General features: G+C 31.5%; 1 protein-coding gene across 1 annotated transcript; it reads left to right on the top strand.

Annotated features, from left to right (window-relative positions):
* Positions 1–204: 204 nt before the first annotated feature.
* On the top strand, positions 205–11,483 carry LOC127700024 (inter-alpha-trypsin inhibitor heavy chain H3-like). Its single transcript, XM_052203464.1, has 8 exons — positions 205–213; positions 751–914; positions 2,226–2,336; positions 2,494–2,726; positions 4,971–5,134; positions 5,764–6,052; positions 7,926–8,675; positions 11,257–11,483. The coding sequence occupies exons 1-8, from the start codon at positions 205–207 to the stop codon at positions 11,481–11,483; spliced, it is 1,947 nt and encodes a 648-aa protein (XP_052059424.1).
* The last annotated feature ends 652 nt before the right edge of the window (positions 11,484–12,135 follow it).

The raw sequence follows: 12,135 nt of genomic DNA on the forward strand, positions 1-12,135 counted from the left end.
TTTCTAATGTTTGAACAAAACGTGCGATAAAGTATTAACCTTTTAAATGCATTGTTTGTATGTCAGTGATTTATTTTATGTTTTTGACCACCAGAAGTATTAATAAACCCAATCTTATATTTTTCCACATATGTGAAACATTTTGTACTTTGCATGGAGAATTATTTTCTCGTTTATGCATACTTTATAATAATACTTTCAGCTATGAATTTGGTATTTAGTGTGTTAATAGCGTGATTTTAAATCAAAGACGTAACATTGAAGCATACTTATCATTTTACCTTTTGTGAGCCTTTGACATCATTTTACTGTCATGTAGATTAAGACTACGTCATATAGTAACGTTCGTTATGATTGACGTTATTGAGGTTCCAATAGGGGTTAAATACGTCTTATAACCCGGGCCATTTCTGGAATATATACTGATATCTCTCTGTATTTTAATCCAATCACAAAACTCACCACATTTATAATCCGTAATACATATTTGTATTGCTTGCAGTCGTTCCCGATATCTTTATACTTGTATGCATTTATTCATTTCGGATGTATATGTGTATGGTGCAGTATTTCCGGAAATATATTTGCAATTGAAGACAATTTATCTTTGAATGAATATTTAACCTTTTACTATTCGACAAAGATTTCATATTTGATATTCCAAAATTGAATAAAATATGAATTTATAAAGAGGTAAAAGGATGAATAAAAGAATAAAAATATAATCTCTCATCTCAATTTCTGTTGCAGATACTAAGACCAGAGATAAAGTCGATGCACATTTCATCAGATATCTACTTTAGATTTGCTACAACAGTAGTGGAGACTAAAATTCTCAACGTAAATCAAGAAGCATCAGAAATAATGTTTGATATGACTCTGCCAGATTCAGCTTTTATAACAGGCTTTACAATGTAAGTCCTATTGCTTCACTGTAATTATTGATTGCGTAAATGAGGAACTTCAAGGCACTTCACTATCATTTGACATCCTAGGAAAAGTACACGATGTTTGACAATTAATACATTTATATATAAAAAGTAAAATAACACAAATACCGAACTCTAAGGGAAATTCAAGACGGAAAGTCCTTTATAAAATGGCAAAATCAAAAGCTCCAACACATCAAACGAATGGAAAACAACTGTGATATTCCTAACTTGGTAAAGGCATTTCTTTATGTAGAAAATGATGGATTAAACCTGGTTTTATAGCTTGCGAAACCTCTCACTTGTATACGCAACTAAAAAAATTATATACTAGTATACTACATAAAAAAGCAATTATTTTTTGTCAGGAAATTCACAATATCTTTTCCTTTCTTGTGAGTCTTAAAAAATGAAAACAACACTTAGGTGAGACCGAAACTCTTTTCAGGATAAATATGATACACAAGTCAATATATGAAATTTGGTCGACCTAGCTTGTCGCACATCGACAACTTGATCTAGACACAAAACAATTAAAAACTTATGCCCGAGATAATACATGTACATCATAAATGCAAAACTAACAATCTATAATTGTCATTTTAAAATATCGAAACATTGAAGCAAAAGACTGATTCTTATATGTCATTGAAAGAGTGTTTCCTCTTACAAAAAAGCTATGGAAACAATTGATCATTTCTCGACGAAATTTTCTGAAGACATCTTTTTAAACGGATAGCGAAAGCAGTTATGATTAGGTTGGCATCTTTTTGAAATCTGTGTCACAGACAACCACGAATATGTCTTACTTAAAGTAACTTAATTTGTTTATGAAATCCTAGATTGAGACATGATTAAGATACGGAAAACGAAATATAATGTAGAACCTGTTTACCTTTCCTCGACACCTTGATTTTAGTTGGTTTCGTGTTGCTTTAACTTTAATGTTCTGTGAAAGAGATTTAAAATATACCAAAGGGATATTCAAACTCATTAGTCGAAAACAAAATGCCATGGCACAAGACAAAATACGACCAAAAGGCAAACAACTGTACACAAAACAAAACATAGAAAACTAACAACTGAGCAACAAAAACCCCACCAACAGCGGAGGGTGATCTCAGGTAAAGGTTTTATTGCAATTAATATTAATCAAGTTCCTCTTGAAAAAAAAATTTGGAAAATATTTGATGAACATATGTTTTAATTAAATTTTAATCAAATTTTAATTAGTGTTCGGCTTTGGAATTTATATTTGTAAATTACGAATACTTGAAACACATGTCTGTAATACAGGGAAATGGCAGGAAAACGATATGCTGGTAATGTCAAAGAAAAGGAGAAAGCAAAGAGACAGTTTGCGGAGGCGAAAAGTCGTGGAGAAAGTGCTGGTCACATTGCTGCATCGTAAGTAAAAAGCAATACAAATTCATGCAGTACTATTTTTCAAACAAACCAATTGTGAAGCAACCAGAATAATTCAAAAAGTATATTTGATGGTTTTGAATTTGTATTTATTTTCCACCTTTTGATTAAATTAAAAATTCATGTCATATTTTAACAGTCCGAGAACTTCGAACAAGTTTAACATACTTGTTAATGTTGAAAAGAATGCATTAGTGGTATTCAAACTGAAATATCAAGAATTGCTGAGACGAACCCTTGGATCTTATCATCACGTGATTTATGTAGATCCTGGTCAAATAGTGGAAGACTTTAGAATAAAAGTTTCCATTAGTGAATCCAGAGAAATCATAGATCTAACGATACCACCACTGGAAGGGAAAACAACAACTGGTAAGATTGTTTGTTTACTTTAGCAAAAATAAAAAAAAAATAATTTAGTTAACATTTCACCGTATGTTTTCCTGATGTAGCGACTTCAGACCTCTCAAAAAATAGAAATTAAAGAGTAGCCTATTCGGCATATTTCGACATATCTATTAAGGGTGGAACAATGTAACTAGGTTTGCCGATTACACGTTAAATGTTTTGTCACTTAACGGTGAGTGTCACTTAATACCAGTCACAAATTCTAAATGTATGTTTACCAGTTTTAACATTTTTTTAGATTTAACTTAATGAATTACATAAATAATTCCAAAATCATGAATTAAATTGAATAATTAACCGCAAAAGTAACACAGAAATATCACATATGTGGGTAAATTGGTTGAATCAGGAGTACACAATCTTGAATGAATACCAGTGTAATCTTACGGCTTATTTGAAGTCATTGTGTAACTTATTACACACGTGACTGACAATACTACATATACGTTATTTCGTATGATTATCTATAAATTTTCATTTAAACGTGTATACATGAAACTGCGATGATTTTTTATATGCCTCCTGTTCATGTCTTTAAAAAAAATAAACAAAATGTAAACTTCAATACATGCTAAAAGAGAGGCGAAAGACACTAGAGGGACATTCAAACTCATAAGTCGAAAATAAACTGACAACGACATGGCTAAAAAAGAAAAAGATCAACAGACAAACAGACAAACAATAGTACACAAAACACAACATAGAAAACTAAAGACTGAGCAACACGAATCCCACTAAAAATTGGAGTTGATCACAGGTACTCCGGAAGGGTAAGCAGATCCTATTCCACATGTGGCACCCGTCTTGTTGCTTATGTTAATAAAAACCGGGTAATTAGTCTCATTAGGTAAGTTACATTCGGGAAAGGGGGAACGGGATTGTAGTTACGACATTAGGAACATATCCGCTATCAACTGTGAAGCTAAGATCTGCTTTGAAATACACAGAAGCAAAGTTATCGTCTGTAGTTATTTAATATTCGTAAACATCTGAAGTTTCAATTATAGACAGGAAAATAGTGACCGAATACAAAATTAACTTAACAAAATCCATATCGTTTTTTTTGCAAGATCTATATTTTAGAAATGTTTTGGGAGAATCAACTACAAATTAAGTACATTATATTATTTAAAAAGTCCATTGTCTGTGCATCGGGACATTGAAGTCAAAATTTTAGATTTACAAAATATTCACTAGAACAACAAATATAACATATTTTCAATTCAAGTAGATATTTTTAGTTATACATTTTACTTTAAGTTGACAAGAAAAAAAGTTAGAATGTGGGACATTGAAAACAATTTCTAAGACTTGTAACAATGTCTATGTATCTTATCTCGATTGTATTGGTACTGAACTTGAAAAGGAAGTCTTTCCAATAAAATGAATTTGCTCAAATTTTAGATTTTAAAATTAGATAAAATTGAGAATGGAAATGGGGAATGTGTCAAAGAGACAACAATCCGACCATAGAGCAGACAACAGCCGAAGGCCACTAATGGGTCTTCAATGCAGCGAGAAACTCCCGCACCCGGAGCTTACTTACTAAAATCGTTGATACCAAATTAAGTGTTACCGTATTTAAAGAGATACCCTGTCAATGAGGTATTTCGCGGAAACAGATCTTTAAACACTTTGCTGTTATTCGTCTTCTAATGCATTAATAGCAAATTGTTCAATACAAAATTGTTTTATCGCGGAAACGTGGACATCGACTGCCTAACGTTGTTGTCCATGACTCAGACCGTCAACCATGGGGAAAAAGGTCTTTTTTACAAACTACTCCCCCCTTTTTTTATCGTTTGGTAAGTTGGTTTATAGAAATTTGGATGCAGATGACTTTATGTGTTTTCCTTATTCCTTATATTGTTTACCTTCATGTTTTCTTTGCTGGTTTTAATTTGTAGTTTTGTTGAGATATATCGGCATTTATGTTCTTAAATACCCATATTTACCATGTCTTGAATATGCTGTGACATTGAAATGCTGGACAGCAAATAAAAGTATATTTAGGGATTCTGTGTCATGAATAAAATATAAATACTATCCATTGATTGCCCCATCACCGACAAAAACTACTGATTTCAGCAAAGTAACAAATATCCAGGACAATATATATAGATCATATTTAATTTTGCGACAGAAATACAAAATGTTTAAATATATAAACACGATTCAATCTGAAGCTTTAAAGTCGTTATTTTTTAGATGTTGGTAAACTCGCTAGTATCAAACATATTTCATCAAAGAGAATAGACATAACATACGCCCCAAGTGTTCAGGACCAGAAAACAATGTCACAAGACGGTATATCTGGACAGTTTAAAGTAAAGTATGATGTTTCCAGGGATAAAGATGCTGGAGATTTATTGGTATTGGTTTTTTATTGCTTTAAAATTTGTTTTCTTTCTCTATTGTTGTATACATATCCATGGTTTTTGCTTCAGTTTTCGAACGAATGGCATCGGTAGAGTTCAATATCAATGGGATTTTTTTGCTATCATTATAACATGAAAGATCATAGGAAATCAACATAAAAACGGGTGATATTTTGTATATATTTTTTTGTGTGAACAAAAACTACTCAAGAACACAATTCAACAACAAACCATATCTATTTCAGGTGAACAATTTTGTTGAATAAGTTAGTCATTGACATTTACATATCCACCATTTATTAGCATACAAGGTACACCGTATGAAAAAGGGACACGATAAATTATGCTTTTGGTTGATTTCAAACAACAACAAAAAACGATTTATTTGTTGTTATTGTAAGCGTACACCATGTGCAAATCAGAAATCAACCGGATTGCAGAGATCATTTTTATCATTCTATTAATTTGCATACAACAATCAGGTCATACATTATGTACGTTTGAGCTATAGTTGTTGACCGTTGCGCTTGATGATTTTGTGTCAAATCTGTATATAAAAAAAAACAACCAAAACATTTTTTTAAGCTTTATTAGCAGAACTTAAATTTTTGTCTTTTTTATAGATAGTGAATGGATATTTCGTTCACATGTTTGCGCCAAAAGACTTTAAACCGCTGTCGAAAGACGTAATGTTTGTGTTAGACAAAAGCGGAAGTATGTCAGGTAGAAAAATGATTCAACTGAAAGAAGCGATGAAACTAATAATGCAGGATATGAAACCGGAAGACATGTTAAATATTTTGTTTTTCGACAACAAATTTGATTGGTTAAGCAAATCTGACATGTTACAAGGAACAAAAGTAAATTTTGGTAAAGCAGAGAGATTTATAGACGCCACTACTAGTAGTGGAAGTAAGTAATGTAATTATGTGTTCTTAAAGAAACTAATACAAGTTTTTAATAAGTCTTTATTTTGTTTATTTTTACCTTTTAATTTATCTCTATATCTAAGTATATGTAAGAGAATGATAATCTCTTAACGCTCGTACTTAATCATGAAGAAAGGGATTATCATTCTCTTACAAACTTAGAATACTGGCATGAAAATACGGATTTTGTGTTATTAAAATTTGCTGTTACAAAATTTTGGAAATTATTTCAAATGAAGGAATGTAGAGGCATCAAATCTTACAATTTCATTGGTCGAGGGCACTTTGCTATATTCTAAATTAAAGAAATCATAATAATCTTCCATTGCAACTGATATCTGTTATAGTTAAAACTCAGTGGGCAGTGAAATGATGCAATACGTGTCTTCAAAAGAAATACACGAATTCATATTTCTTAATTTTTCTTTACTTTCTTTGTTGGTTTATTTTTGTCTTCTTGGCTAATGCTTAAACAAGTGTTTTCAACCTAAAACACGAGTTACTTAAATATTGTTTTATTTATTAAGTAAGACAATCATTATTGTCCCGTTTCTTCAGTGAACAACTATACACCAAATATCAATCAGAGACACCATTTTCATGGTGCGAAATTGAATATTAAGCTAAATGTCTTTTCAGTTGGAAATCATGGATTTGAATTTAGTTATGCAGTTTTTATATCAAAGAAAATATGTTTTCATATATCTATTTTCCTTTTGAATTTCAGCAAAAGATTCAGATCGTCATCTTCCTTCCCTTTACTGAATACCAAAATAACATAAGTGTCCTTACAGACAATAATAAATTGCTCAGTCTGCTTAGTGTACCACAAAACCTCTATCAAAAATATTAACATCAATGCCGAGCTCCAGAGCTACTGTCAGAATCAGATGTGGAAATTAAAGTATTCGAAAGATAGGTTAAAGTACATACAATATAAGGCCGTGCTACATTGAGCTGAACTCGGTGTTTGCCTTAGTGTCACTAGCACATTAACTATACTCGATTACGCTCCCATCGATTAAAATCAATTTTTATATGTAGTTAAAATCAAGTAATGATAACATATAGTATATCGTCAATGTAGGCCTTGTGTGGGTTAAGCGTTCCTTAAACGTAGATATTTAGAACATGAATTTATTAAGAATATTTACGGAAGACATATATTGATATTGATAATTATGATACTACTATAAATTGAGTCATAGACCGATTTATTTTCCACAAAATACTACTCTGTCATTAATAAAACGTTAAAGTACACCGTAGTATCTTATTAACACCTATTTAGATTCGCAATACTCATTAAATACACAACATTCATTTAAAAATCCTAGTGGATGCACCCACAGACTGGGGTATTTGGTTGCAGGACAATGTGTAGTTACAATTTGTGATAGTATTTACAAGAAAAAGACAATATTGAAGGGCATAAAATTTCACAATGCAGTTATCATAAGTTGTTTTGTCAAAATTTTAGGAAAATTAAACGAAATCAAATCTATTTTAGTCAAACGATTGGGTAACCCATTATACGGCTAAAACTGATACTTAAACAAATGTTGTAAAATGTATCTTGATAGAAAAATAGGAAGACTTTCCAAAGCAAAGACAAAACTATACCGAAACATTTTCTAAGAATGTCTCTGATGAAAAATAATTAAATTTACCATTGTTTCCTTGACTTAGGAGTTTAGCACACACACATATACCTTTTGATTCAGACAACAAAGGGGTAAGTAAGATTTTAAATGAAAAGATATTTTTAACTCTCATTTGTGATTGTACATGTACGAAAAGATAGTTCAATAAGGGAGGCTGTATGGTATTGTCCTAAATTATATCTATTATTGTAGGTACCAACATTAACAAAGCAGTAACAGATGGAATAAAATTACTAACTAAATACCTTGATACGCAAAAGTCAACTATCTTAATGTTTCTAACAGATGGACTTCCAACTTCAGGGGTAACAAAACCTGTTTCAATTTTACAAAATGTAAAAAAAGCCAATGAAGCCAGAATTCCCATTTTTAGCTTAGGTTTCGGAAATAATGTGGATTTCGACTTTTTGAAACAAATGTCTTTACAAAATAATGGATTCGCACGACGAATATATGAAGATTCGGATGCTGTTTTGCAGATTAAGGGATTATATTCTGAAATTTCATCGGCTTTGTTGACAAATGTCACGTTTAATTATGTTGGTGACATTGATATGAATACACTTACCCAGAACCACTATCAGTATTACTTTGGCGGTTCCGAATTGGTAGTTGCAGGGCAAATGAGATCTAAAGGTTCTAGCATTGTACCCAGTGTTAAAGGTTGGAATAATGGATACACAGACTTACTTTGGAAACGAAGACCAGTTCCTGAACTGAAGGCAATAACCAATGATGCTGATCTATCAATGATAACAGAAAAAATGTGGGCATATCTCACAATAAAGCAGTTGCTAAGAGATATCGAGGGTGACATAACAAGTACGAAAAAGGACAAAATTAAAGCTAAAATCATATCCTTGGCAATAAAGGTATGTTTATATTACAATTCGATCGACGCTTCAAATATTCAAATGGTACGACAATCTATTGACATACTTCGTAGGTTTATAGTTGTTTTAAGTCTGAATGATAACAGAAAGATGTCGACATATCTCACAATAAAGCAGTTGCTAAGAGATATCGAGGGTGGCATAACAAGTACAAAAAAGGACGAAATTATAGCTAAAATCATATCCTTGGCAATAAATGTATGTTTATATAACAATTTGATTGACACTTCATATATTAAAATGGTATTAGAATCTTTTGACATATTTCGTAGGTTTATAGTTGTTATTAGCTCGAAAACAATGGCAAAGCTTCATGTATACCCAAAATAGTTGTTTGAAGTTAAAATTTCTTTAAATCGATTAAAAACATTTATTCACGTTTTTCATATTTGCAAATCTATAAGAATGGATTGAAAATCCTCTGTTAATCGAATGAAAGCGGCTTTGAGACTGCTTGCTAGTTTGCCAAATGCTCTAGTACGTATTAAAAGCACAACAATCTCATTATTATTGCAGTTTTCATGTGTCACTAATATCCAACATCGGTTTTTGTTTCCAATTTTGACAATATAGGGTATATAGCATACACTAGACTTTCATTCATTTTAAAAATAACTGTTACATGGTCAGATCAGAGATTGATAATTAACCTGTTTGAAGTTTTCTGAATGTACTTTCAATGATCTGATCAAAACCCACCAATATGCCGAATGAATAAGATTTGCGCTTAGAAACGTAAATTTTTAGTTACAATATATTGATAAAAAGATTTGAAAACAAATAAAGCCAGGAGACTAATGACCTGATTTATACTAAAACAAGAAAACGAAATAAAAATATGAAATACAGCAACCAACGATTACTACTGAATAGCAGACTTCAGACATTGGGGACAGTCACACAAAGAAGATGGTGGTGTTAAACATGTCTACGATGGTAAACTTCTCCTCAAACCTGGGAAACTGGAATAACAGCAAGACAAGTACAAACTGTAAAAAATAATTGAAAAGGGTTTGACAAAATGCCCAAAATATTGATTGACAACAGGCACTAAGTGCTAATCTAAGAGTACTCGCAGTTATTCATGTTATTTGAAGCAAGTTGAGAGCCCATTACAACTTACAAGATTACCCAGACTAAAATATTAATTAGCTCACATCCAACGTGTTTTGCGTAAAGACGTCATGAACAGACTGAGAAAAGCAGAACATTGTACAATACCAACATATTGGTATCTACATGATATCTGACCAACCGAATTCATAACTGTATAGTTACATATATTTAGTTATGATTTGATTTGTTCAAAACAGTATAAATGTGTGTAAAAGGACATAATTCCAAATTCTTACAGTATTAAATTGATATCCTTTAAGAATAGGGTTATACAAAGGCTTCATAAATTTACACAATACACAACATAGAAAACATAAAACTGAGCGAGAAGAATAAAATTTATGCGTTTTTGCAATTTCACTTTAAGTTTGACAAACCCGTCGTCGATTACTTTTATTACAATAATTGGTTTTATTTAAGGGATTATTGATTGATCACACGAATTTAATAAAAAGAAAAATTTCTGTGCACAAGTTCCACAAAATGAAAAATTTAGATCGGAAGTACTTTATACCCTCAAAATATTCATTCATTTATTTTTATCGTTTTTTACTACTATCAAGATATGTGAACAGAAACTTCTGGGTTTTTTTCTTGATTGTTGAAATTGTACATTTTTTGTTTGATGGACAACCATATTTTAGTCAGAGTGTTTATTGATCTAAACATAATAAAGAAGAAAAGAAATAGGATATTAATCTATGACATAAAATCAGCTCATTTACAGCGAAAAACACCAAAAGCTAAGGCACAGAGCTTTTATCACAAAGATGTGCATTGCACTAATAGACTTTCCAATATCAACTATAAAATAATGACAACTATAGTCTGAAAATAAATTGTATACTTTCAGTACCAATTTGTCACACCTTTTACATCTATGGTAGTTACAGCACCTCAGCTTCGACAATCGATACCATTCAGAACCAGTGAGTAAATAACCTCGGCTCACAGACGCAAACACTCAAATTAGACAAATGAATACCTCTCCCCCTGTTTTCAGAATAACATCTCCTTTACGAATTTAATGAAATCAATATAACAGATGAACTGGCAAGAACATAAATAAACAAAAATGCTATGAAATTGTATATTTGTACAAAGCGATATTGGTATTTTCATGTGATAAAAGTTGATAATGATACGAATTTGAAAAAAAACATGGGTTACATATAGGTTTACTTTCAGATACAACCCACTAGCCCGATGGTTACCGACCAGCGTCAAATTGTTGATCTGATTATGTGGATTTAGACCGAACATAGATTTTATGTTGCTACGAAAAAGAGGGGTAGAAAAAAAAAATGTAACAAATAAAAAAATAAAGGGAGTAAGAAAGAAAATTATACTTTGAAAACATGAGAATTAAAACAATAATAAATAAATACCCGTCTAATCATCAAAACTTACGGGTGCATTAATCTAGAAGTATTATCACAAATAACAGAAATATTTATTTATTAAAAAATTCTGTTATATATGTACATTTATTCATTTTTTATACATATACTTAGGCCATGTAAATTCTGATGGTTGGAAAAGTAAATTGAATTTTCTGAGCTTTGGTGGCAATAATTTTGTTGGCGGAAACAGTGGTTGTGGCGGAGGTGGAGGCGGTGGCTGCGGTGGTGGAGGAGGAGGTGGTGGAGGTAGAATTGGCGGCGGTGGTGGTGGCGGCGGTGGAGGAGCATCAGGAAGTGGTATCTATTTTGCTATTATCTCTTACTATTTCAATGTGTAAATGTGCTTAAGGTTCATGCAATATTAATGAATTACTCTTTTTTATGACAAGTTTTTTCTTGTCAAGGTATGTATTACTTGAAGTTATAAAGGCGGAATTCGATAGAAGAAAGCAAGAAACGTTTGGAAATATGTATACTGTACATTGTTGTACTTTCAGCCATGAAACACACCTTTGATAATTACCATCTAGATAGTTCAACTCATGCAGACATTGTAAATTTTTTTATGTCTGCATGTATTTATCTGAGTGCTTAAGTACATTTGTGTAGAAGGATGAATACCAACTTTCTAAAAATTGTATTTCTGCAGAAAGATTTTGTAATGCGTGCAATTTTGATACATCAATTTATAAATATTAACTACAGATCAAGTTTGTGTTTATTTTCAAATAAATAACTATTATAAAATAGTGGACTAAAGTAATGAAATAACAGATGCATTTGACCGGTCTTTTCGTAAGCCTGCAGATCACGAGCCAATGTATCGCACATAAGTGATGATGAATTACCGATGAGATTTGTGCTTTTCACGAACTAAAGACTTTTGATGGAAATGCGGCATGGTCGGCACTTTTGAACTTGTCATGACGTTTTTTGTTATTTGTTTCGTACCAAAACTGATTGTTTATAGGTTGTTTTTTTTGCATAAAC

Source organism: Mytilus californianus, unplaced genomic scaffold (genome assembly GCF_021869535.1).
Source record: "Mytilus californianus isolate M0D057914Y unplaced genomic scaffold, xbMytCali1.0.p SCAF_47, whole genome shotgun sequence".
Taxonomy (NCBI): domain Eukaryota; kingdom Metazoa; phylum Mollusca; class Bivalvia; order Mytilida; family Mytilidae; genus Mytilus; species Mytilus californianus.